Below are 26,209 nucleotides of genomic sequence, written 5' to 3'. Positions count from 1 at the left end.
TGGGTAAACTGAGACCGGCCCGGAGGGGTCCATGTGCCTCTTGGTGCCTCGCGGGGGCGTGTCTCTTTGCTTTATCCTCTCGAGTCTCTGTCGGGGTGCACACGCACCCTGTTTTACTCTGCCCGAGTCTCCTTCTTCCTCTCTCCGCCCCACAGTTCCCGCCACGGAACACCCTGCGCCGCCCTCGCCTCGGCGTCCGGCGTCCGGCGTCCGGCGTCCGGCGCTAGGCTATTCCGGAGGAATCTCCCGTCCCCAGGCCACGCCCCGCCCCGCCCCCGCCACACCCTGTCTGCTGCCATTGGCCCCTTCGTACACCGCCCGTGCCCTACCATTTGCTGAGCCAGTGAGCGCCTGCGGAGGCGTGGCCTGTTTGTGTAGGGGCGTGGTTCTACAAGGGGGCGTGGTCTCATGCCCAGCCCGCGGCTCAGATCCATCGCCGCACCGAGGCGCCTGCACAAAAGTGACGGCTAGCCGGATCCTGAGGAGCAAGCAGGTGAGCGATCAGGGTCCCGCACCCGTCCATCCTGGGTCCTTCACGTCCCCTCCCATCCCCACACCACCCTATGTGCATCCCGGCCTCAGTTTCTCTCTATACCTGTGCCTGGCTGTGTGTGCAGGCTGCTGTGGGCTACTATGATGGTCCTAGCATGCGACCCCAAGGGGGACTTGATGGACCTGGCCTTTTACAGGTGTGCAGCCTGACTCCAAAATGATCTGTGTATTCCCTGCGGTGGCCGGCTAGATCCCACTGTGGCTCTGGCCTATAAGGGACCCCACCTGAGCCCTGTCATCCAGACTAGGAGCTTCCCATCGCCCTGAGGGCTTGGACTCAGTTTTATCAGCTGGGAACTGGGACGGTTCCAGTCACATAATTGGCAGGTGACCTTACCTAGGTCTGTGGACTCCTGACTCTTTCAGTGGTAGCCTGGAGGGTAAACTGAGGCCCAGAAAGTAGTATCCTGTGGTTTTCCTGGGAGGTGGAGACAGAAGGAACCAGAATGTGGCTTCTCACCTTGTGAGCAGCCAGTCTGAAGAGGGACAGGGTGAAGGCCGAGCTGGACACAGGCTCCTGGGTCACTTCCCTGCTCCGGGCTGTGAAGCCTCTGGAGGCCTGCCTTGGGGTCAGGACACAGCTCACACAAACCTGACTCTCTTGAACAAGTAACTTAATTATAAGCCTCAGTTTCCCTGTCTGTGACTTGGGGAGGTTGTTTCAGGACTCCCTGGGGCTAGAGGCTTCTGGGAAGATTAAAAGCAAAGACAAAACACCAGAGGTGGACCCAGGGTGGGCTACACAGTGCAGCTATGTCTAAAACAAAGAGGAGACTGGGATGCAGAATGCTCACCTAGCGGCCAGGAGGCCCTGGGCTCGGTCCAATCGCCACATAAACCAAGGGTCGGGATGCATGGCTTTCATTCAGTGCTTGAAGCAGAGACAGACAGATGTCTGTGAGTTTGAGGCCAGGTCTGCATAGTGAGTTCCAAGCTAGTCACGACTACATAGTGACACCGTGTGTCTACCAACAACCAACAAAGAAAGAAAGAAAAACAGGGATGTGGGCTTTGTGTGCCAAACTTCCTGTTTTTCTGTCCTGGGACTCCACAGTGGCTGCCCCTTACCCACGTGGAATGTCCAGCCTCAGGACCTTTGTACACGCCTTCTACAACCATGGCTGAGCAACACAGGCGCCAACTTTAAAACATAACAAGTTCTTGATCTGGGCTGCACCTAGGACGCACCTAGGACGTGGGTGGCTGGGAGGGATGGAACGGGGTGGGGCCATGGGGACTATAATGTGACTGAACAAAGAGCAATGGCAGTAAACATCTAGTCTGGGCCAGGACTGGGAGTCCTGTGATGGAGGAGTCGTGATCCTGAAGGTACAGGACAGGAGACACTTGTCCCTCAGTTTAGCCTCTGAGCCCTAGGCAAGTTAGGACCCAGCCCACAAAAGTGTGTTTAATGATTCAGTATGAGGGGACTCAACATCCCTCCAGATAGTCATGGCCACAGGGGGACGTGTCACCCGCTGAGTCAGGTGCCACCCAGGACTTACTGGAGACTTAAGGAGGGTGAAGTTTCATCTAGGGACCCGGCGAGCCCACTCTCCCCAGAATCCCAGCATTGCCTCACCACACGGTTGCTCTGAGTCCCCATACCTGTTTCCCCATCTGGAACTCTGCTGAGGCCATCAAGGACCCTCCAGAGGGCACTCTGCATGTTGGGGGCTTCCACAGTCCTGACCAAAGGCACCATCCGTTGAAGGGCTGGTGGGGTACACAGCTTCTGGAAGATTCCCAGACTGGATCAGTAGGCTCCTCCAATTTTGGAGTGAGTCCGGGGTTGTGGTGAGCGGAGGCTGCTTTGAGATGAGCTCTTAGTTAGGGGCTGGATTCATATCACAGTTCTGACTTAATGTTCCTCTGTGCCCATGGGGCTCCTGGCACTTTGGGGATCTTGGTGGGGGTGAGAGGAGACAGGCTGTGAAGCACTGAGAAACAGAGGGAGCTGATACTCTCTGGGGCTGCACGTGCACAGCTGTGACCTTTGTCTTCCCCTTCTTGTGAAAACCTTGAGTGGATGCTGGGTGTGGTGGAACGTACCTGGGAGTCTGAGGCAGGAGGATCATGGTCAATCAGAAGCTAGCCTGGCTATAGAGTGAGACCTTATTTCAAACTCTGTCCCTAAAGAAGCCATATGTGGAAGTTGAATCATGGATTCACCCCCCACCCCTGTACTCCCATGCCTCCCCCTCGCTCTGTGACAGTCTCTTAAAAATATAGTAATTTTTTCCTTTTTGTGCATGTGAAGCAGACAACTGGCCCACCTTCTACTGGTGGGTCCTGGGCTCAAACTTAGGTTGTCTGACTTGATAGCAAGTGCCTTTACCTGTTGGGTCATGTTGCCTGCCTCTCAACACTTGTTTCTTCAGTACATGTCCATCTTGTCTCCCAGCCCTCCCCCACCCATTTTGGTGCCATCATTGTGGGGTCCTTCTTTGAGAACCCCCAGTGTCTTCCTCACCAGGCAACTTCCCTGCTCCCTGATTTCCCAGAAAGCCGATGGCGATGGGTAGAGAGCCCCAGTCCTGATGTTAAGGGTGCTTTTGCAGCCAGAGTCCCCAGTAGGTGACACTGCATTGGGAAAGAGACTTTTGGGGCCCTGGGTGACATGGGTCTTTGGCGGCTTGGATGGCGGGCTTGGCGACATCAATTATGGATTCGCTGCGTGTGGGACATAAAAAATTCATGAGGCCAGGGGCTGCCCAAGGGTGAGCATCAGCATCAGCTTCACGAGAGCTGCTGCTGGGTTTCGGGAATTTTGCCATCTCATTGTTAAGCCCAGATTAAAAGTCAAAGAGTGAGTGCTTTCTAGCTAAGTAAATCATGTTGAATTTATTATTTATTACATTTATTTACTCTGTGAGAGAGCCAGAGCGCTTGGGTTGGAGGTTAGATGATAACTTGAGGGAGTCTATTCTCTCTCCCGCAGTGTAGCTCTCAGGGATCGAACTCAGGTTGTCGGACTTGGTGGCAAGCACCTTGACCTACTGCCAGGATGACAGGATGTAAACCATATCATAAATAAGAAAGTTGTCAGATGTGTGGCACACATGTGTCAGCCAAGCTGGAGAGGCAGAGGCAGTAGGATCAGGAGTTCAAGGTCAGCTTTATATAGTGAGGGGAACAGCCTGGGCTACAGGAGACTTTGTCTCAAAAAACAAAACAAAATAAAAATATAAGAGCAGTTTCTGGGATGGGAATGGTGTTTCAGTGAAGCTATTATTAAGATGCGAAGGTTAGGTTGGGTGGGTGGCACACACCTTTAATCCCAGCACTCGGGAGACAGAGGCAGAAGGATCTCTGTGAGTTTCAGGCCAGTCTGGGGTACATAGACCCTGTCTCAAAACAAAACAAGGGGTGGGGGAAAGAAATAAAAAGCATACATCAGGGCTGAGAATGGATCAGCAGTTAAAGTGTTTGCTGTCTAAGTTAGAATCTCCAGAACCCCACACCACTATAATCTCATGCTAGAGGTGGGGACAGGAGCATCCCTGGGGCTCAGTGGTCAGGCCTGGGTACAGGGCTGGGTGCAGAGGGAATGAGGAAGACACAGGTGTCAATATTGGCCTCCACATGCACAGCAGAGTTGGAAGCTGGGTCCCCAGCCTACACATAGTGGCCACCAGCATAGAGACACCCCAAGGCCTGGCTGTGTCCTGTGCCCAAGTTTGTCCTCTCTCTCCTGAGTTTGTTGGAAACAGCTTGGGGGCTTCCAAGCTTCACATGTCTCTTGTGGCCATGGTGGCCTCAAGGACCCCACGGAGATCCTCAGACCTTTGCAGAAGCCTGGGCTTCTGTGGTAACCGTGGAGATGGGGCCTGGGGACTGACGACCAGTTAGAAATAGTGTCAGCTGTGCCAAGACACAAGGGCCATCCACTTGCATCCACCTCTGGGTATGCAAGTGGGGTATGACAGTAAGACTTCATTTGCAACATCAGGTAGGGGCTGTGAGCAGGTGAGGAGTCTCCAGCAAGTCAGAGGCCCCTGAGCAAGCAAGTCGGGCAAGTTGGAGGCTGTGAGAAAGGGGTTGGCATGAGCAGGGAGGGGCACATCTCCCAGCATTTACAATAACTTCAGAAAGCAATGAAGACCTTTTATTTGGGGCATGGGATGTCACTGTGTAGCCCTGACTGCACTGGAACTCTCTCTGGAGACCAGGCTGGGTTCAAACTCATAGAGATCCGCCTGCCTCTGCCTCCCCAGTCCTGGGATTAAAGGCATGCGCCAACACCCCTTGGCTTTCCCCACTGGTTTTTCTGTGGGTGGCTGGGACTTGAACTCAGGTCTACATGCTTACAGCAAACATTTTACCCACTCGGTTGTCTCTAAGGACACTTGAAGGGGTGTAGCGATGTCCCAAGGCCCGGAGGCGTCCAAGGTACTTGGGAAGCAATGTTGGTGCTTTGTGACAGCCCTGGAGCTTCCTGGACTGTGCTTGGGTGGGATGAGGGACAATGATGAAGACAACAGATGTGGGTCACCCCGGTTTGAACTTCCAATCTCTGGGGCCCATGTGTCTTTCGACACTTCTCCCTCCAGAATTCTTCACACCCCACTTAGCATTCAGGAATTGGTTAGTCATTGCATACACATTTACTGAGTACCAGCTGTATGCTTGGTGGAGTGTTCCCTGCAGACCTTACCAAGACCAAGAGAGACCCCATTCCCAGCCTCTCCCCTCCTGCCTCCTGCACCTACAGACCTGAGCTGTGCCACCCCCAGCACCGCGTGCATGAGGCATGGCGGCACCTCCCAGCATTCAGGAGGTGGAGGCAAGAGGATTGGGAGTTCACTGCTATGCAGTGGGCTTCAGGTCAGCCTGACTCAAAAACAAAACCAGAAGACAACCAAAAACTGGGCGAAAAGAAAAAGCAGGAAGTGGGCCAGGGAGGTGCTCCTGAGACTGGACCTTTATGCTCCAAAAGCCTCCTGGAAGCCACCACAGCCACACAAAGGCCCTGTGGCTTGACCTTGTAGCAGGGGCCAAGATTGATCTCTGATTCCAGAGCCAGCTACAACTGTCCCCACCGAAGGGGAAGGTCCGATGTAATCTAGCAGGGAGCCTGAGGCTCAAGGGATGATCCAGAGATGTTATGGGGTGCTCGGAGCTGCAAGAACTAATGGGGTTCAGAGTACAAAACTCAAGTAGGGTTTGGCAGCCCATGAGAAGTCTAAGGTGGACCAGGTGTGATGGTGCACACCTTTAATCCCAGCACTAGGGAGATGGAGGCTGGTGGACCTCTGTGAGTTTGAGGTTAGCTTGGGCTATGTGTGGTGAGACCTGGTCTCAAACAAAACAAAAACCAAAGTCTAAGATGTGGCCCAGGGCCCAGGAGAGAATGTGGGGCTCTGATTTTGGATTTTGGATTATTGTTCCCACAGGGTGAGGAGGTACAGTGGCCTGGATGGCCCGAGGCTGTGTGGCCCTGCCCCAGGGCCTTTGCACAGCTGTCCCCTCCCTCTGACCTATCCTGGGGGTTCAAAGGCTCCTGGAAAAGCTGCCTCTCTGTGGACCTTGCTCTGGCCTTCTCCCACCCCAAGCCCAATCTTTGCTTTTTTTTTCTTCCTGTTTATTGATTCGTTGTGTTTTCTTCCTCCCCCTGGTTCACAAGGCCTCTTTAGGGTGGTTTTGGGTTTCCCAGACACAGTGGGCACATGCACATCATTTCACTGTGAAGAAGCTAAGGCAGGAGGAGTAGGAGTCTAAGGCCAGGCTGGGTGATATGAAGCCCTGCCTGGAAAAAAAAAAAAAAGTAAAAATGCATAAAAGATGAATTAAGGGATGCAGTGGGTACTGTGGCCTGTGAATTCAACTCCAGGCCCAAGATGGTCCCCAAATTATGTTATAATCAGAAGATGGCAGAATCAGGGCACCAGGGTGACAGAGGCAAGGTCTTTTCTGGTTACTTCTGTGCCCCTGGTGTTGGGTATACAGCTGGTGCTCCATAAACACCCATTAGAGGCTTGAGTGGCTGAATGAGTGTTGGGGCCGAGTTCTGGAGGGTAGAGTGGGCTATTTAGCTCTAGACTTCGGCTGGGTGCTGTGGCAGGGACCAAGGCCACAGCACCTCTTTCCTGGGAAAGTCCCTGCCCAAAGGCCTCACATGGCTGCACACAGACCCCTTAGGCAGGAAGGCCTGTCCCCTGGGACAGCCATCATCCTGGTCTGTCAGGACAATGGGTTTCAGAACAGGAAGTGGAAGCCAGCAGCTGGCTGCCCCAGGTGGCAGCTCAGGCTCAATAGGAGTTGGGACAGCCAGGATAGCCACAGCTGTGCCCCCACCAGTCTCCGGAAGTCCATCCACACTCTCAGCTTCACTCCTGAGCCACAGAGTCCAAATTTGGCTTTGTCCATGGGTAAGCAAGGTCCAGAGGATCAGCACTCCCTCTGGAGTCACACACCCCCAAGCCAAACAGGGACTCCAGACTTTGTTCCTCTGAGAGCCCCCCCCCTTTGTTCAGTGTTAATTGGGAACCAGCCCCCGGATGGTGTAGAGGTCTCTCTGGTCCCCTGCCTGTGAGATAATCTTCTTTCTTCTCTGTTTTTTGGAGAGGGTCATGTAGCTTAGGCTGCCCCCCAGCTCCCCATATAGCTCAGGCTGACCTTGAGCTTCTGATCCTCCTGCCTCCACCTCCAAGTGCTGGGGTGGCAGGTGTGCAATGTCTGGTGTATGGTGTCCTCAGACACTAGGGAGGAGGCAGGAGCACTCAGGTGTGGGACCATCGGAGGCTGATCGTCCTCTTCTGCTGTGTGGCCCCCAGGTACAGTGGACTTTGAGAGGATAGATTCCACCACTGTGCCTTTATTCCTACCTGTCCCCACTGGGGACAGCTGTGGTCTTTGCAGAATGGCGTTGGCCGAAGTGATGAAATGGGCTCACGTGGCAGGCATACTGTGTCAATAGCTATGTCTAGGCCCTGGCTGGTGGACAGCCGGGTGGGGGAATGAGGAGGTGTGGGGGGTGAGCACTGGGGGCAGGAAAGCTGCAGAGCGAGACATGTGTCCCTGACCGCTAAGGCCAAGAAGAGGATGGCGAGAACGGGGGTGGGGGCTGCCCGGGGTCTGGGCTCATACAAAGGCGGGCTTTGTAGATGATTCGGGGATAAGCTGGCCGGGTGGGTGGTGCATGGCTGACCAGGGTCAGGTCTCAACAGGCCTCTGTGTATTCCTTGGCTTTTCCGGGTTTGCTCACTCCTAGAGGGGTCAGAGGTCCCAGAGAACACAGCAGAAGAAGGGTCAGGCCCTGACTTCCCTCTGTGGTGGGGGAGGCAGTTGCAGCCGTGCAGCCCTGTGTGGCTCAGAGGGAGGAGGTTTGTAGAGTTTATTAGGGAAGGGGCATGAGAACTCTCAGTGGTTTTGAGCACTGTCTCTTGGGGGAAAATTCTAGAACTGCTTGATCTAAGTATTGTGGCTGCTCCATGGGGACCACTTGACTGCACTTGCATCAAAAGCCTCAACTCCCAGCCAGAAACAGCCAGCTGGCTATCGGAGAGTAGGGATGGTGCCCGACCCTGCCCAGACTTTATCATTCTACATGCATTCCTTTGACCTGTCATCCCGCAGGGCCCATGGACACCTTCAGCACGAAGAGCCTGGCCCTGCAGGCCCAGAAGAAAGTCCTCAGTAAGATGGCCTCCAAGGCCATGGTGGCCGTATTTGTGGACGACACCAGCAGCGAGATCCTGGATGAACTGTACCAAGCCACCAAGGAGTTCACCCGCAGCCGGAAGGAGGCGCAGAGGGTGGTGAAGAACCTGGTGAAGGTGGCGGTGAAGCTGTCGGTGCTGCTGCGGGCCGGTCAGCTGGATAGCGATGAGCTGGCCCAGTTGCGACGGTTCCAGGGCCGGATGCGCAGTCTGGCCATGACAGCCCTCAGCTTCCACCAGGTGGACTTCACCTTCGACCGGCGAGTGCTGGCCGCGGGGCTGCTGGAGTGCAGGGATCTGCTGCATCAGGCCACAGGCACGCACCTCACTGCCAAGTCCCATGGCCGCATCAACCACGTCTTCGGCCACTTTGCCAACGGCGACTTCCTGGCCGCGCTGTACAGCCCAGCAGAACCCTACCGGAGACACCTGCACCGCATCTGCGACGGCCTCGGGAGGATGCTGGACGAGGGCGGCATCTGACCTGGTCTGGGGACTGTCCCTGAGAACACCACCACTCGTCCCAACTTCCGCTCCTCTTACTAATTCCCAGACGCTGTCACGTAGCCCAGGCTGTCTTTGCAGCGAGGCTGACCTTGAACTAGCGATGCTGCTCCTGCAGTTGCCTCCTGAGTGCCGGGGTGATGGGTATGCTCCACCACCTCGCTGTTGGGCCTTGTCTTTTTTTCAGACAAGATCGAGGAGAACTGGGAGAAAAAGAGTTGTACTCCCTGACCTCTGGCCCCTGCCAAATGCCTATTTCCTTTCCTAACTCTCAGGGCCTCCCAAGGTGACTTGCTTCAGGAAATGGAGTTCAAGCCCTGACACCGGACTAGGACTGAAGCGGTCCCAGCCTGCCCTGTGGTGTTGGGATCCGATTCGGAGACCCCCCCATCTGGGACTGCATCTGAGAAAAGGAAGAAACTGCCTGGCGGGGAGGTGGCTCGGTGTGTGGGGCGCTCGCTGCCAAGCCTGATGATGGAGTTTGATTCCCAAAACCCGCACTGTGGAAGCACAGAACCAGTTTTGGCAAGTTGGCCTTTGACCTCCACGCGGCCCGCCCACGTGACCACGCAGCAAGGAGCCAGTGATCTGCTGGAGTCTTCACTGGGAGGGAGGAGCCTGGGGAATCTCAGAGGCTGTCCCCAGCTTTAACAGGGCAGAGATACTGGAGACACGTGTCTGTGTTAAATTATAACACTCTATTTGGGAATCAAACCCATCTTTTCTCTTTGTATTGCAGCCAGGGCTTGTAACCAACACTGACTGCGCATGCGGGAGCATGACGTCATACTTGGCTTATCCTTATGGTCACTATGAGACAGAACTTTCATCCTTGGAAAGGTGGGCAGGCTTTAGCTATCTTTGTGCACAACTGAGTTGTGCATTAGTTCTCTAGAATTTCCCAGTGAAGGACTGGGGGCGTGGTCAGAGGTAGAGCCCCGCCTAGAATTGCCTAGTGGGGGGCGTGGCCAGCTGTAGCACGCACATGTTGGGGAAGATCCCTGTGACCAGTTAAGACCCTGCATCTGCAGATGGTGGATAGCGCAGCGGTTGTGCAATGCTGCAGGTGGGAAGGTTATCCGGGGTGTCGGGGAGGACTGCGTGTATTTAGGGCAAAGTTTATAATCCGTAGCCTGTGGGGCCTGGTGGGAGCCAGAGGCTTCATTAGTGTTTCAGACAAAGGCCAGCACTTACAAAGAAGATTCCACCAACAGCTACAGACTGTTTTATGTGTTTTAAAGCAGTACCTTACCCTGTAGCCCAGGTTGGCCTGGAATTCATATTCTCCTGCCTCAGCGTCCCGAGGGCTGGCTAGAGTCCCAGCCTGAGCTCCACACTGTCCTGTTGCAGTCACTTCTGTCAGCTGCTTGAAGCCATTCTTGCCATTCCAGCTCCACAGGGGAATTTGTCTCCCTTCAGACCCTTGGCTGGATCTTGAAACCGGGACCCCAGCATACATGCTGCTGTCCCCAGATGAAACCTTCATGCTGACCAAATGGGAGACTAGTCTTCGTTTTGTGGGGCTGTGTTCATAAGGGTGAGATGAAAAGGAAAGCCAGAGAGCACGAGGGACTTTATTTTGCGTTTCACCAGGGGCTCTGCCATCAAGCCAGCCTCATTTCCCTTTTAGGGCTAGATTCTCAGGGTGACCTGGATCTCACAATCCTCTTGCCTCAGCACCCTGAATGCTTGGGAACACAGGCCTATGCTTCCAGGCCTGGGATAGAAAAATGTTTACAGCTGTTGTGGGGCTGGTTACATGGATCAGTGGGTAGAGGAGCTTGCCACCAAGCCTGATGTCCAGAGAGTGTCTATGCCTGGAGCCACCAAGAGGAAAGAGAGCCAGGTCCCACAAATGTCCTGTGACCTGCGCCTGTGCTCCATGGCTCTCGGACACCCACAGAGACTAATAAATCCAGACAAAAACTCAACTCAGAGTTAAACAAATGTCAGAGGCCCTGATAGGGTAGTTACTCCCCTGCCCAGCCAAGAGATGACAAGATGGGAATAGACCCCCCCTCTATCCCCACCCCAGGTTCCATTGTGTTCCCTGGGCTCATTCCTGGCACCACCAGTTTTTCCCCCAGAAATTTAAGATTGAATATTAGAGGGTCACTGTGTCCCAGCACCCAGTTCTATGCACTCTGTATCCTTGGTAACAGCCGGGGACCCTCAAAGACACACTGGAGGAGAAAGTGCCTTCACCTCATCTCATGTCCTTTCCGACCAAGGGGTGTGAGGTTAAGACTATGCCACCTATACCCAGGTATCAGAGCCCTTGGAGCCTCAGGCCCCTAAGACAACTTTTTGTTTGTTTTTTTCAGACAGGGTTTCTCTGTGGCTTTGGAGGTTGTCCTGGGACTAGTACTTGTAGACTAGGCTGGTCTCAAACTCACAGAGATCTGCCTGCCTCTGCCTCCCGAGTGCTGGGATTAAAGGCGTGTGCGCCAGCCCCCCCCTTCCCCCCCCCCACTCTTATGTCTGTGTTTTTCCCAGGGTACACACATAGCATATGTCCTCAGGTTCCACTGAGTATCTTAAAGGTCAGCTCCCCTTTATTGAGGCAGGGTCCCACTATGCAGTCTTAGATGTCCTGGGACTCACTATGTAGTCCAGGCTAACCTCCCACTCACAGAGATGCCCTTATCAAAGGTCCCCTCCTTGAAGCTTGGGACAACAGGAAGATGCTTAGCTCTTGCTATGGGACACATCCCCTCCCCCGGCAAAGAATGGGAGACTGCAGTGCCCCCTGCAGGTCTTTGAGAGGAACAGGCCTGTCTGGCAGCCTCAGTGTCTCCCGTTTGGCCAGAGGTCAGGCCCAAGCTGGGGGGCCATGCCCCCCCCCCCCCCGAAAGCCTGGGACAGTTTAGGGTTTATGTGGGATTCTTTGACTACAGGTTATTTTTGGTTTGGGTTTGAAAGATTTCTTACTGGGGTTGTGAAGGAGGCTCAACAGAGTGCCGGCTGATCTAGCAGAGGACCCAGGCTTGATTCCTAGCAACTATAGGCAGCTCACAAGCACTTGGGACTTCAGCTCCAGGGGATCTGATGTCCTCTTCTGGCTCCATGGGTACACAAATGACAGACTCACAAACACTCACAAATACAAGCATGAAATAAATCTACAGACATCTAGATTCCATCTGACTTCAAAAGTCCACCTGAAGCTGGAATCTGTGGGGACAGTGCCCTCATCCTGGGGTCCTTGTGCCAGGGGACAGTATGAATTCAGGACAATGTGGCAGCTCAGCAGAGTGACTAGTCCCTCCATGGGTGTAAAGTCACTGGCTGCCTTGGGACCCACATGCTGGCACCTGTGTGACAGTCACTCTTGGAAGAGGCCACCTGCTGCCTCTACCATGGAAGGCCGTGGAATCTGAGTCTGAGTCCTGACCCCACAGAGTCCCAGCGGGGGGTTATTTATTTGCTCTGTCCCTTCCCTTTCTTTTGAATGGAGGGGCCTTGGGTGGGGTAACCAGTCCCAGAAATGAGGATGCTCATCTGTGGCTCAGAGGGAAAACCACACCTGACTTCAGGAGAGCCAGGAGCCCCCTCAGTCCCACCCAGCATGTCCTGGTGTCACCCATGTACTTCCCTGGTGACATGGGTGACAGGACACAGAGTTCAGCAGAGTGCTGCAGTGTGAGCTGTAAACAGGGTCACACCAGCTCCTGTGGGAACCAGTGTGCCAGACAAGGAGTTGGGGCGAGTGCGCCCGAGGAGGGGACAGGGCAACCCATGGCAGGTGAGAGTCACAGCTCTGAGCGTGCCGCCTTGGCTACTATCACCAGCTTGGAGAGCTCAGCCTTGAAGGCCCCGGGCCTGTGAGACACTGCAAGACAAAAGCACAGTTGGGCCCTGACACACATGCCACATGAGATGTTGAGACAGGAATAGTCTGGCAGAGGGGCAGGTGTGGCGGGCCAAAGCGAAAACTGCAGAGCCAGGTATGGTGACAGGCTTGTTACTGCAGCTATTCTGGATACTGAAAGGTTGAGAAGACCCAGGCTGGCCAGGAAACTGCAAAGAGGGCTGGGGGCCTGGTCAAGGAGCCCCCCCACGGCCCCCCAGTGGAGCCCGGAATAGGTTCTTTTGAGGGCTGGGACCCACTTCCCTGGGCTCTTGGGCTCTGCCAGTGTCTCCCTCACCAGGTCCTCAGAGTCTACCAAAGCTACGTTGGGACCCTTGATCCTTTGAGCTCTGAATGGTCTCAGCTTTACACAGCAGCCTGCCTGGGATGTGTTGTCACAGCAACAGAACGTGAACCAGTACAGGTGACTAGTATGCTGGAGCTAAACTGACAGGAGCAGCTGCAGCACAGGGTCCATCCTGTCATCCTGCAAGTGGCTTGTCTTTAGCCCACTCCATTCTCCAGACAGTTTCTGATCTGCAATGTATGGTCATGAGGCCCTCGGCCACCTCTCTGCAAACGGCTCTTTGCAGGTGCTTGTGTGTCTCCCACCTGCTGGGTCCCATCTTCACCTACCTGCTGTCTTGGTCACTTCAAATTCCTCATTTTTAAGGGGGACATCACTCTCTCTCTCAAACGCAGCTTTGGACTAAAAGAGAACAGGACACTTTAGTAGACACATACCATCCAGAGAGAAGTCCCCTCAGTTTGGTCTCCTGAGCACTGTGGCCTAAAGCCAGGCATGCTTGCTAAAGTAGGTGAGGTGTTCCTAGTGTGGATCCTAGGCAGGGGTCAGCGCACAGGTGACAGACAGCCTCAGTGTCACCTTGCCTCCCAGTAACACACTTAAGGAGGCTGCTATACGGCTCTGGCACTGAGGGTAGAACCTGTCATCGGCTGACTTGAGGGACAGGAGTGGACCAAGGCCGCCTGGTTCCTCCCACTATTCTGTAGGGTACATTGACCTCTGCTGTCAACCTCCCCATTTTTCTGGTCTCCTGGGGTGAAGCAGGTTTATGCAGAGGGATAGACCAGGTGCCTCCATCATGGGCCTCCCGCTGAGGTCCCCAGCTTGGGTGGGGGTCCTGGGGGGTCAGGGTGGCTGAGTTCCTTGCAGTGAATGGTATCTGGGGCCCTGCAGATCCCTCCCACCCTCGGGTCCCCAAGACTGGCACTCACATAGGCCATGGCGTACTCAATCTCAGCACCCCGCAGCTCAGCCTTGAACTGTGTGAAGTAGAGGTAGGACTTCCCTTGGGGCCTGTGGGGAGACAGAGTAAGCACAGGAGGTCAGCACCCAGTCGAGGAGGCCCCGGAAAGAGCCAAATGACGTGCGACTCCACAGTAGTAATTTCCAGGACAGTAAAGCCAGCTCCTGGGGACAGGGCTACCTTTTGGGGTTTGCCTTCTTTTTTGTTTCAAAACTGGTTTTTGAGACAGGGTGTCTGGTAGCCCAGGCTGGCCAAGGCTAGCCTTGTGCTCCTGGTCCCCTTGCCTCTGCCTCCCCAGAGCTGGTGAACATGAGAAACAGCAGCCAACTGTACTCCACAGAAAGCAGGACTCTATTTCAAGTTTTAAAGTTTGCCAAAAAGTGCTTTGGTGACTTCCTGCCCTGTGACCTAACTCCCCAGCCCCCTACCCTCCTCTCTGCTGTCTTCCCCTCCCCTCCCTCCCTGCCTGGTGCTTTGGTGCTAGCACACACCCTTCCCCAGGGTTGCAGGGCAGCTGTCCAGTGTGATCCCCACTTGTCCTCCATGGAAAGTGGTGTACCCATGGCTGCAGGGGACAGCTCCCCTTCCCCCAGCCCGGTGCATTCTCAGTGGCTGCAGCTCACCTCCAGATGGTACAAGTGAAGTGCTGACTGTCTTCACTCGTCCCCAGACTCATCTGCCATTGCTGGGGAGAGAGGACAGGCTTGGTGAGCAAGGACAGGTGGCCAGCCTCTCTGCAAGGCCCACCAATCACAGACCCTCCCAGGCCAGAGCCACAGACACTGTCTTCCAGTGGATCAAGACACTGCCTATGTCATTTTCTTCCCATAAGGCACAACAGCTTGAGAATGGCTCCAGGCTCGGCAACAGTGAGAACCTTTCTGAAAAACCAGACAAGGGTTGTGGACTGTGGGTCAGTGTCTAGCATGAGGGCCCTAGTTCCAACCCCAGAAACAGGGCACAGTGGAGCGTGTCTGTCACCCCAGCACTCAGGACAATCAGGAGTTAGCCTTACATACATAGGAAGCCAATCTGGGCTACAAAAGACCCTGTCTCAAAACAAAACAACCAAAAAAAAAAAAAAAAAAACCCAAACAAACAAAATACAAATTATGGGCATAGTGGTACATGTCTTTATTACCAGAACTCAGGAGGCAGCCCTTTTTGAGTTTGAGGTCAGCCTGGGCTACATTATTAGTTCCAGTCCAGCCAGACACACATCATGAGACTCAGTCTCAAACAACAACCACCAACAGCAGCCAGGTCTGAGAGATGACTTTGCACCTCAGAGCATGGGCTGCTCTTCAGAGGACACAGGTTTTGTTCCCAGGACCCACACAGTGGCTCAAAGCCATCTTTAACTCCAGTTACAGGGACTTGACAGATACGCCCCTTTTTGGTCTTCGCTTCACATGTACCAGATATGCAGCGGGTGCACAGACATTCATGCAGGCAAAACACCATACACATAAAATAACTAAAACTGAAACGCAAAAACAAAAAACCCCTGGGCACTGGTGGTGCACGCCTTTAAACCCAGCATTGGGAGGCAGAGGCAGGTTATCTCTGTGAGTTGAGGTCAGCCTGGTTTACAGGGTCTACGAAGTGAGTTCTAGACAGCCAAGGCTACACACAGAAACTTTGTCTTGGAAAAAACAAAAACAAAACCCAAAAACAACAAAAAAAAATCCCTAACCGACCAGTTCTCACGGCGAGTACCCTCAGCTCTAGGCCAGGGGCTCCCATTACTGTTCTTCATGGCTTCACTGGGGAGGTTTTCCATTGCCAGGACATGCCATGCTTATGTCAATTACAAGAGGACCCTGTGACTACTTGGGTACATTTTGCTGGAAACCTAAGCTGTCAGATCCAACTACACTTATGCCTAGGCCAGGTTACTGGCTCTGGGTGGTTCCTTCAACTCCAGACATGCTAATCCCGAACTCCCAGGCTATTCCAGGGTGTCTGTGCCCCCAAAAAGAGCCCATCTGAGAAATGCTGCTAAGAGAGCCCATGCCTTGTTTTTCCGTTAGAAGCAGGAAGAGAGCCCACGCCTTGCTTTTCTGTTAGAAGCAGGGTCTCCTGTAGCCCAGGCTGCTCTCGAATTCTCTGTAGAGCTGATGATGACCCTTGAATTCCTGATCCTTCTGCCTCATCATGCAGAGTGCTCCCTGCCTGTTATTGGCCCCTCTTCTATCCATTTAATCTCAGGCACAGCCAACCCCTAAAACTGCTGGCAAAATAAAGTCGAAATGTTCCTATTCCTGACCATTCACAGAAAAACACGGGCCAGTGAGGTCTAGTCCACAGTGCAGCCATCACTATCAGGCATCCAGACGCCACATCAGTGAAAAAGGAAGCCCCATGATGAACGCCCCTGAAGTCCCTCCCAGCCCCAGCATATCCATGTCCTGTCTCTGGGTTTCCCTGTCCTGGACACTCCCTGCAATGGAGTCCCACACTGTGTGTCTTCTGTGTCAGGGTCTCTCACTGAGCACAGTTCCTGAGGACCCTCTTGGCTCCAGCGGGTGTCAGAGCCATGCTCCTTGTAATTGAAATTGTCACTATTACATGTTCCTTGAGCTCACTGAAAAGCTGGCTCTGGAGTGGGGTCTGTGTTTGTCTCCAAGGTCTTGGGGGAGGGCTGGCCTCAGCCTCTTAGTGGTAGCAATGCTACAGCAGAATAGCCAAGCATGACCACTTCCAAGAGCTGACTGCAGCCCGTTGAGTGGTCAGCAACACAGACATTTTCCTGAGGACCTGCTGTTCTGGCAAGTTTTATGTCAACCTGACACAAGTTGGAGTGACCCAAGAGGAGGGAGCCTTAAATGAGAAAATGTTTCCATAAGATGCAGCTGCAGGCCAGCCTGGGAAGCATTTTCTCATTTAGTGACTGATGGGGGGGCCCAGCCTACTGTGGGTGGTGCCATCCTGGGCTGCTGGTCCTGGGTTCTGAAAGAAAGCAAGCTGAGCTGCACGTTGGTGGCACACGCCTTTAATCACAGCACTCAGGAGGCACAGGCAGGAGGATCTCTGTGAGTTCGAAGCCAGTCTCGTCTACAGAGTAAGTTCCAGGACAGGCTCCAAAGCAATACAGAGAAACCCTATCTCAAAAAACCAAAAAAAAAAAAAAAAAAAAAAAAAAAGCAGGCTGAGCAAGCCATGGAGAGTAAGTCAGTAAGCAGAACCCTCCATGGCCTCTGCATCAGCTCCTGCCTCTGGGATCCTGTCCTGACTTCTTTCAATGATGAACAGCAATGTGGAAATGTAAGTCAAATAAACCCTTTTGTAGGGGAGAGGGGAGGGAGAAGGGGTTGACGCGTGAAGCAAGCTTGTTCCCAGTTTGAACTAAAAAAAAAAAATTAAAAAAAAAAAAAAAACCTTTTGTGCCCAACTTGCTTTTTGGTCATGGTGTTTCATCGCAGCAATAGAAACCCTGACTAGGACACCCAGGTTCAGTTTCCAGCACCGACACGGTGGCCCACAACCACTCGTAGCTCCAGGAAATCGCAGTGGGCAACACACCCATTTGGACACACCCACACACCCAACTATATAAACATGCTTAGGGGGCTGGAGAGATGGCTCAGAGGTTAAGAGCACAGTCTGCTCTTCCAGAGGTCCTGAGTTCAATTCCCAGCAACCACATGGTGGCTCACAACCATCTGTTATGAGATCTGGTGCCCTCTTCTGGTGTGCAGATATACAAGGAAGCAGAATGTTGTATGCATAATAAATAAATAAATAAATAAATAAATAAATAAAAAATAAACAAGCTTAAAAACTGTATTTTGAAACCCTTGCCTACAGTGGGGAAGAGAAACTGGGTGCTTGTCTTGGGAGCTTGCTAGGTGGGTTTCCAGCTGGCTGCCATCTTGCATCCATAGCTGACTTCTTACTGACTAAAGGTCTGCAGAGACAGCTCAGCCATTAGAGCACTGGCTGCTCTTGCAGAGCACCTGGGTTTGATTTCTAGCACCCACACTGCAGTGCCCAACCATCCATAACAGGTCCTGGATCAGACACCCACTTCTGGCCTCTGAGGGAATTGTGTGCCAGTTTCGGTGGGTGCTGGGAGCACCTGGCTGAAGATGTTCTGCTGTCTGCAGCCTCTCCATTTCCTCTTCTACTTTTTCTTGCTATGTTCACAACCAACTCACTCATTGCACGCCACAGCAGGGCTGCTATTACTCTGCAGACCGTAAACAACACTGTTCACAAGTGCATGTCTTCCTGCCCATCCGTCCAAGGACATTGAGTCACTTCCACACGCTGGCCCCACGGAAGGCTTTGCTCAGAACACTCATGCAAGGTTCCGAACACACCAGTATTTCCCCTGAATGAACAGGTTTGGTTGTGGGATAGGTGGTTCCCTATGCTGCTGTATCGTTCTGCATTTTGCTGCAGGAGGATGGTCTTGCTGGGGGTTCAGTTCCTTCCAGCTCACAGGCTGCCCTGAGGACTATCCCAGGCAGGTTGCTCAGGAAAGCCTCCTAAGGCACAGAGCATCTTGAGATAACAAAGGTCCCACTGCCCATGGTAGGGACACTGTTATCTGAGCACTCAGGTAGAGCAAGGGCTACACGGTAAGATCCTGTCAAAAAGCATGAACAAATTGACAAAATCAAATTGACAAATAAGAACCATAGGGGCCCACTGATCACACACAGATCAATAGAATCACAGGGGCCCACTGATCACAGATGGGTCAATAGTCAGGGATTGGCACTAAGGGTGGCTAGCTCCATGAGGCAAAAGCTAAGGCAGCTCAGGGTCCTTTCAGGCTCATGTGACTGAGAACCTAGTGCCTTCATCTTCGAAGCTGAACTACCTGCTTTTCTTGTAGGGTGGATGGGAAGCTTCAGTCCAGCCATGAGCAAGGCTTCCACCATTTCCCCTACCTTGAGTGCAAAGCACAGATGGCGCCCAGTCTCCACCCTCCTGCTGTGGTTACTGAACTCGCCCACGGGGACAGGGAGAGGAGTCCTGTCTAGTGAGTAGATGTAGTGAGGATACCCTGACTGCTCCTTCATGCATCACACAAAGGTCACCCTGGACTGCACCTTCTCTGTGCTGACTGGTTGATTGGCAAGAACATGTCCATAAGTGAAAGAGGCATTTGAGACCCTTATGTGACTCACCTCGTTGGTCCCTCCTTGGGAAGCGTATGTGAACGTGCATGTAAACTTGCCCTGGGAAAGAGAAAACAGAAGGCTGAAGAACCCATGTCTCAATGTTCAGAACCAAGACCCCAGCATCTTGGGTGTGGTTCTGTGTGCCTATCATCTCAGGTACTGGGACCACTTTGTCACACATTGCTCTAAGTCGCCATGCCTTACAAGCGTAAGTTTCTGTTTCCTAAGTGCTTTTCAACCTATGCTAAACTCATGACTCCATGATGTATACCCACCCCTTTGCCTTGCTAAACTCCTGAACACTTGTGACAAGACCATAAAAAAGGAACCCAAAAGCCAGCGAGTGAGGGGCTGCTCTCTGAAACACATACTTAAGGGGAGGCAGTCTTCTGGCCAGTCAGTCCCTTGTGCACTTTTAAATACAGCTTGCTTTAATCAGACAGTTGTGAATTTTTTTTTTATCTGAGACTTAACAGCATCCAAGGAAGCCAAGGCAGGAGAACCGCAAGATCAAAGCCAGCCTTGGTGACTTACCAAGATGCTGTCCTGAATGTAACAGTACAGAGATGTACATCAGCAGTGGAGCTGGGCCTAGGACCACCTAATGAGGGCCTGGGGGAGTGGCCAGAGATGGAGCCCCTGCCTAGAATTCCCCAGTGAGAGCTGGAGCGGGGTAGAACACTGGCCCGAGTGAGGCCCTAGGTTCCATCCCAATACCATACAAAAGGAAAAGAAAGGCTTCACGATGCCCTCCAGGGGCCATCTGACTCCCTTCCTCCCAGGAGCACAGAACTTTGCAAGTGGCCTTCATCAGCCACCCCCTTAGAATACTGGCTTTGTTCAGTACCTGGGGGCCCCCAACACCCACAAACCTTTGCTACTTCTTGCCTGCAACACAGGCCTGCCAGGAAGCCCTGGGCTATAAGAATGTTCTCGGGAGCCGGGCGTTGGTGGCGCACGCCTTTAATCCCAGCACTCGGGAGGCAGAGGCAGGCGGATCTCTGTGAGTTCGAGACCAGCCCGGTCTACAAGAGCTAGTTCCAGGGCAGCCTCCAAAAGCCACAGAGAAACCCTGTCTCGAGAAAAAAAAAAAAAAAAAAAAAAAAAAATGTTCTCGGGAAATGGTCACCAGGGGCACAACTGTCACAGTGCAGTTGGGGAGGACATGAGAGGAGAGTGGCAGGACTCGTGTAAGGTCTGGGGTGCTTCCTGTCTGGTCCGAGCTCATGAGCCACCCTCGCGGGGCCTGCATAGCGCAGTCTGCTCTCATCAACCAGCCTGTGTTCCCTTTTGTAGATGTGGTGGACCGGGGGAGAGTGCCTGGCAGGTAGGAAGTGACTGGCAGGTGGCAGGTGAGGCAGCCCCGCCCCTGCCGTTCTGATCCCGGCTCTGGCTCCGGCCAATACCGGCAGTCCTCAGGCCTCGATGGCCCTGAGGCTCAGCACTTACCCCGGGCCCTACGTCTTGGGAGAAGGAATGTACGACGCCTCCTGGCCTCACGTCAAACGGCACGGTGGTGGGCTCGGACACGGCGGCCGCCAACGTCAGCGCCGCGGCCACCAGGAGCAGCGCGGTCCAGAAAGCTCCGCTGGGCGCCGCCATCTTGGTTCCGGACCAATGCGCAGGCGCTCGCGGACGGGGCGCAGCGAGGGACACGTGGAGCCGCCTGCGCGGAACACGTAAGCGCGGTGCCGCCACGCGCAGGTCGCGGCTCTGGCCGCCACGTCGTGGCCGGGCACGGCTTGGCACGTGACGTGTCACAGCGCCTCTGATTGGCGCTCGACAATGAATGGGGAGAATTGGTGCTGCGGGGGCCGGTTTCCATTAACTTTTTGCCTTTTTCCGGGTCAAAACCAGGTTCCCCCAAATCAAAAGGGTGAAAACCGTATTCCGGCATTTTTACATTTATATCTCATTTAAATCGACTCCGGTCTCCATCTTTCGGGCAGCATGGAGGTTGACTGTTGCTTTATTTTGTTAAATTATCTTTAATATAGTTCCACTTTTATTTTTAATTTTTAAAAATGCTGATTCTTTCGTCTTGTAACTTACTATATAGTTTAAATTTCATTTAAAAAATATTTTATTGTGGGGTCTGGAGAGATGGCTCAGCAGTTAAGAGCACTGGCTGCCCTTGCAGAGAGAGCACTAGGTTCGAGTCCCAGCACCTCCAGGGCGGCTCACAACTTCTCTAACTGCTGTTCCAGAGGATCCCCTCCCTCTTTTGACCTCTGCAGGTACCAGACATGCATGTGGTGCACAGACGGACTTATATGCCGGCAAAACACCATACATACATTGTACTGACATGTAATAAATACCAGATGGCTCATTTTATCCCAGGTTGGCCTCTAACTTCTCTGTGTTTCACTAGGCACACAGGCCATGTGTGTGCTTCCAGGGAACCTGGCAGAAACCACCAGCTGACCATCATGGGACTTCCACCTCACCACTATAGGTCTTAGAGGGAAGCATTGCATCTTTAATAACTTTGCTAAAATCATATTATTATTGGTTTTTCCAGACAGGGTTTCTCTGTATAGCCTTGGCTGTCCTGGAACTCTCTGTAGACCAGACTATCCTGGAACTCACTATGTAGACCAGGCTGGCCTCAAACTCACAGAGATCTGCCTGCCTGTGCCTTCAAGTGCTAGGATAGCCACTATGACCAGACTTTAACAATTTTAATACTTGGAAGGCTGGAAAGATGGCTCAACAGTTAAGAGCAGGTACTGCTCTCCCAGGACTCAAATTTAATTCCACACACCTCATCCTGGGCTTACACCCAGCTCCATGCGAACCCAATTCCTCTGGCTTCTGGAGACATCCACACTCATGTGCAAATATCCACTGACACAAACACATGTACACACAAAAACAAGTTAAAAACAATAGGCCTTTAAAGAATAATTTCAACAATTGAAATGTTTTTCGGATAGGATTTCAAGTATCCAAGGATGACCTCAAACTCCTGACCCTATGGCCTCCACCTCCCCAGGGCTGGGATGGAGCCCACAAGGGGCATCCTATGCGTCCCAGTCACCCTAGCCCAGCCCAGGAAGAGCCCCCTGCAATCCCTCAGGCTAACGGCTTGAGAAGGAGCCTCACACAGCACCATTTCCATCTGGAATCGTTTAATGAGTCTACATACCACATAATTATAAAAGAATAAGAATTGACAAAAATATTTTCTTTCCATAATATGTAGAGGTGGTTTCTGGGTTGGTTTTTTTTTGTTTTTGTTTTTGTTTTTTGTTTTTTGTTTTTTTTTCCTTTTTTTACTTCTTTATGCCCCAATTCTGAAGGGAGGGGAGAGGAAAGGGTTACAACCCTGAGGTCAGGACGGGTCCTACTCCCAACCCTGGAACCCCGGGTGACCCTGGAACCCCGGGCGGTGGAACCCCGGGGGGGGGGGTGCGTGAGGAGGAGTCGGGCAGGGACAGGTAGCACAGAGAGTGCCTCGGACACGGGCTTGGCAGCTACTCATAGGCTGGGTGTTGGAATTTTATATTTCGGTACCGCTTCCTGTCTTTTAAAATAATTATTAAAAATGCTCCCCAAACACACACGACTCTGCAGGGGGGGGGGCGGGTGGCACATGCTCTGTGCTGGGATGGTGCTGCAAGTTTGGGGCTGTGGCAGCCCCCGTAACGGCTGTGGGCCTGGTGGCGGACTCCTCCTAACCAGCCCAAGGAGGGCAGCATGGGGGCCTCCACCGCCTCTGTCCTGGCCCCCAAGCAGCAGCAGCAAGCAAACAAATCGAAAGCTTCAAAAACTAAAAGATTACAAAACGCAAGAAAAGCAGCGACGGCGTTAGGGCAGAGGTCGGAGGTCACAGATGCTCCTGCAGGAAGTGCAGCAATGTCACCTCGTAGTGCTCCCCGGACTCCGGGCAGCGGATGCTGTGTCTCTCGTTGGGGTAGATCTGTGGAAGAAGCAGGGCTGCAGACAGACCCACCTGGGCACCCTACTCTGCACAGGGGCTGGGGTTCACAGGGGAGAGGTGTTGGTGACATGGGTTACTGTGTCACCAGGTCCAGGGATGGGGGGGTCTCTTCCCCAGACCCACAGCTGCCACCCACATTAATGCTGGGAACGAATGAAAGCCCATTGGCCTCCTCTCCTCTACCCTGGCCTTCTATAATCATACCAACCTCCACACACAAGTCACAAGTCTGAGGACACCACCCCCACCTCCTTTGGAGAGGGAACGATGCCCCTCTCCTGTACTGGGTGGCCTCCACAGTCCAACAGGATATCCTCCAAGCAGAGGCCCCCTGAGGTCTGCTCCGCACTTCATGATTGAAGTTCTGCCTCTGTAGCAAGCCCCACCCCTCATACCAAGGCTCCAACCAGTAAGCCCCACCCACCATCCCCACTCCCATGGCTGATCTAAGGTATGGGGTTCCCTGGGCCTCCGTCCTCACTGGCTTCTGCACCTTTAAATGTCCCCTCTAATCACTTAGGGGCACTCCCATGCCTGTAGCCAAGCGGATTCGTCAAAGCAAGGGTCTCTTGTATAATCACTGAGAACTTGGCATGTGGTGGTTGTTGGCACAGGCTGGCCAATAAAGATGTGACTGAACACAGGACCCTGAGGAGCTCAGACCACATTAGGCGGGAATGGAGCATGGAGATTGGGGCTTTGCCTCCAGAACCACTCACCTGGAGTTGATAAGGCTTCCCTGCCCGGATCAGCTGGGACACGAGGAAGTTTGTGTGAAAAAAGTGGACGTTCTCATCCAGGAAGCCATGGAGGATGAGCAGGCGATTAGGCCTGGAGGAGACAGGGGAGGGAGTGAGGCCTCTGAAGGGCAGATGGGGTTCCCATGGGCTCAGGGTCTCTTTCCAGCCCCAGTGCAGCAGGCAGGACAGAATGGAGGGAAAGGGTATCGGGAAGCCCCATGCCCAGGCATTTGGGCATGGTGGAATGTTCTGGATGCATATTCCCACTGTTACCACCACTGACCACTATGCGCCGGCTACCTGTGGCCCAGCAGAATATCAAAAGTGGTCAGAGTGACCAAGAAGATGAGTTTTCTCTTTTATATCAGATTTATTTTAGAGACAAGGGTCTCATATAGCACAGGCTGACAATGAACTGCCCATGTAGCTAAGGATGACACTAAATTCCTGATCCACCCTGCCCCCACCTACTGAGTGTTGGGATGACAGGCATGTGCTACCATGCCTGGGTTCTGTAGGCCCAAGGCCTCCTGCATGCTGGCACACACTCTGCCTCAGGGCCCAGGGCCTCCTGCATGCTGGCACACACTCTGCCACGGGGCCCAAGGCCTCCTGCATGCTGGCACACACTCTGCCTCGGGGCTCAGGGCCTCCTGCATGCTGGCACACACTCTGCCACGGGGCCCAGGGCCTCCTGCATGATGGCACATACTCTGCCATGGGGCTTGGGCCCAGATATTTTATTTCAACTTAATGCACTAATTTGCAGCACTAATGGTTCCCAGGAATGACAGAGCAGCATTTAGTGTCTTTGCGGCTTTATAATGTTGTATACCCCTTAGATATCTAGTTCTGGAACATTCCATACTGAGAGACAGTTGTCCCAGCACCAGCACCAGTGATGTTGGGGCCCTGGCAGCCCCTGCTGTGCCTCCACAGCTCAGTGCAGTGAGCCTTACAGGAGGTGCAGGAAATGGTGGGGGTCCCATGCCACACTGCATTGTTACCATCAGCGGCCCTTCTGTCTGACACTGTCACCTGGCACGTGACTCTGTGTAGACAGTGTCCATGCCCAGGCAACATGAGTTCAGGGTCCAGAAGGGCTGTTAAAGGCTGGATGCGAGCTCACATGGCTGCTCAAATTGTGTGGGCAAGCACTTCAGTGCATAGCCGTGTGGCCCTTATCCCCACCATCCTGCACCTCCAGGCCAGGGTCTGACACCCCCAAGAGGCAACGAATGCCTGAGCTCAGCAGGACAGCTGGCAGGAGGTGACAGGAGACACATGCAGGGAGGATGGGAGGTGGGCAGCCTGATGGTGAGCAAGTGGGTGTCTTACTCATTGGGCAGCTTCTCCACATGCAGGGCCACAGACCCTGCCTCATAGCCTTGCTGGTTGTTTTCAGGGACATCCATGTACCGTTCTGTGTACCCTGTGTCATACGCCATCCACACAGTGACGGGAGCACCCGCAATGGCTACCTGGAAGACATGGGGAGGGGATGGATCGGACAGGGAGAGAGAGAAGGAGAAAGGTGTTGGATCTGGGGCCTGGCCTTGGCTGGGATTGCAGGCCTCAGCGTAGGGCCAGGCAGCTCATGCACGAGGGTAGTGGCTAGCAGGGGGCCCTCGGATGTGTCCCTGTGGGCCTTGAGCTGTTCCAGGACTCGCAGGGTGTGGAGGGAGGGCCCGTCCCACCTTCCTGCCTCCTCCGCCTCCTCATGGCCGCCGCCCCGCAGTGCCCTGCCAGTCCCGGGGCCTGCGCCCCCCTGCTGCTCCTCACAGCATGCCCCACCTCTGCCCCTCCGAGGCGGGGGTCCCGGGCTTGGCCTCCCACATAGAGCTGCTGGCGGATGCCATCCTGGGGTCGGTGGTGGCGGGCAATGAGGAGGGGACTCGGCCTCGTGGGGCGGCTGCGGGGAGAGATAGCCAGGTGGCAAGGCCCCTGCCGAGGTGCTTGCTCCAGGTTGGGGCTCCAGGGTGGAGACAAGGGGCCAAGGGCAGGTGGAACTCGGGCTGCAAGCATCTAGACAGGAGTGAGACCCACCTTGAACACTTGTGGCTTGTGGATGAGCCCCATGAGCGAGAGGAAGCCACCATAGGACCAGCCATGGATGGCAACACGGCTGAGGTCAATGAAGCCATACTTCTCGGCCACATACTGCAAGCCTTCCACCTGGTCCTCGATCTCCACCTGTCCCTGTGGAAACCCAGCACTCTGTGACTTCCACTGGTGGTGACCAGTATCCCACACCCATCACCTTGTCCCTAGCGGGAAGCCTCTCTTCTTAGACTCAAAGTAGTACTCTGGAACTGTCTGCCTAGGCTAGCCCTGCTGAAGCTGCTCTATTATGTGGGCAGGGATGGTACCACCATCACCACGCCCCCATCATCACCACCATCACCACCCCCCCATCATCACCACGCCCCCCATCATCACCACCATCCCGTCACCCCCTCACCCCATCATCACGTCACCCCATCACCCCATCATCACCACCATCCCGTCACCCCGTCACCCTATCATCACCATCATCCCATCACCCCAACA

General features: G+C 53.8%; 3 protein-coding genes across 6 annotated transcripts in view; 1 reads left to right on the top strand and 2 right to left on the bottom strand.

Moving 5' to 3' along the window:
* The first annotated feature begins 382 nt into the window (after positions 1–382).
* Tnfaip8l1 (TNF alpha induced protein 8 like 1) lies at positions 383–10,648 on the top strand. Its single transcript, XM_027416870.2, has 2 exons — positions 383–493; positions 8,131–10,648. The coding sequence occupies exon 2, from the start codon at positions 8,136–8,138 to the stop codon at positions 8,694–8,696; it is 561 nt and encodes a 186-aa protein (XP_027272671.1). The 5' UTR covers positions 383–493; positions 8,131–8,135; the 3' UTR covers positions 8,697–10,648.
* Positions 10,649–11,821: 1,173 nt separating this feature from the next.
* Positions 11,822–20,615, bottom strand: Mydgf (myeloid derived growth factor). 2 transcript variants are annotated; one of them, XM_027416872.2, is made up of 6 exons: positions 20,423–20,613; positions 18,980–19,030; positions 14,462–14,523; positions 13,807–13,888; positions 13,204–13,276; positions 11,822–12,549 (listed from the first exon to the last, which is right to left on the bottom strand). In XM_027416872.2, the coding sequence occupies exons 1-6, from the start codon at positions 20,573–20,575 to the stop codon at positions 12,470–12,472; spliced, it is 501 nt and encodes a 166-aa protein (XP_027272673.1). In that variant the 5' UTR covers positions 20,576–20,613; the 3' UTR covers positions 11,822–12,469. The 2 variants fall into 2 exon arrangements, with proteins under 2 accessions (XP_027272673.1, XP_027272672.1); XM_027416871.2 differs by lacking the exon at positions 11,822–12,549 and adding an exon at positions 12,616–13,104 and having other exon boundaries at positions 20,423–20,615.
* Positions 20,616–22,090: 1,475 nt separating this feature from the next.
* The window catches only part of Dpp9 (dipeptidyl peptidase 9), a 30,715-nt gene continuing 26,596 nt past the window's right edge, over positions 22,091–26,209 (bottom strand). For 2 of the 3 annotated variants that reach the window (XM_027416869.2, XM_027416867.2), the window contains exons 18-21: positions 25,706–25,858; positions 24,998–25,140; positions 23,639–23,750; positions 22,091–22,898 (exon numbers count right to left, since the gene is read on the bottom strand). In XM_027416869.2, coding sequence (XP_027272670.1) covers positions 22,806–22,898; positions 23,639–23,750; positions 24,998–25,140; positions 25,706–25,858 — 501 coding nt within the window. In that variant the 3' untranslated portion in view covers positions 22,091–22,805. Of the gene's footprint in view, positions 22,899–23,638; positions 23,751–24,997; positions 25,141–25,453; positions 25,572–25,705; positions 25,859–26,209 lie in introns of those variants that run through there. The other variant, XR_003485599.2, reaches the window with a different exon arrangement.

Source organism: Cricetulus griseus, chromosome 5, assembly GCF_003668045.3.
Source record: "Cricetulus griseus strain 17A/GY chromosome 5, alternate assembly CriGri-PICRH-1.0, whole genome shotgun sequence".
In the NCBI taxonomy this organism is placed as follows: Eukaryota; Metazoa; Chordata; class Mammalia; order Rodentia; family Cricetidae; genus Cricetulus; species Cricetulus griseus.
The sequence above is the reverse complement of the archived record's forward strand: the minus strand, read 5'-3'. Positions and strand labels throughout refer to the sequence as shown.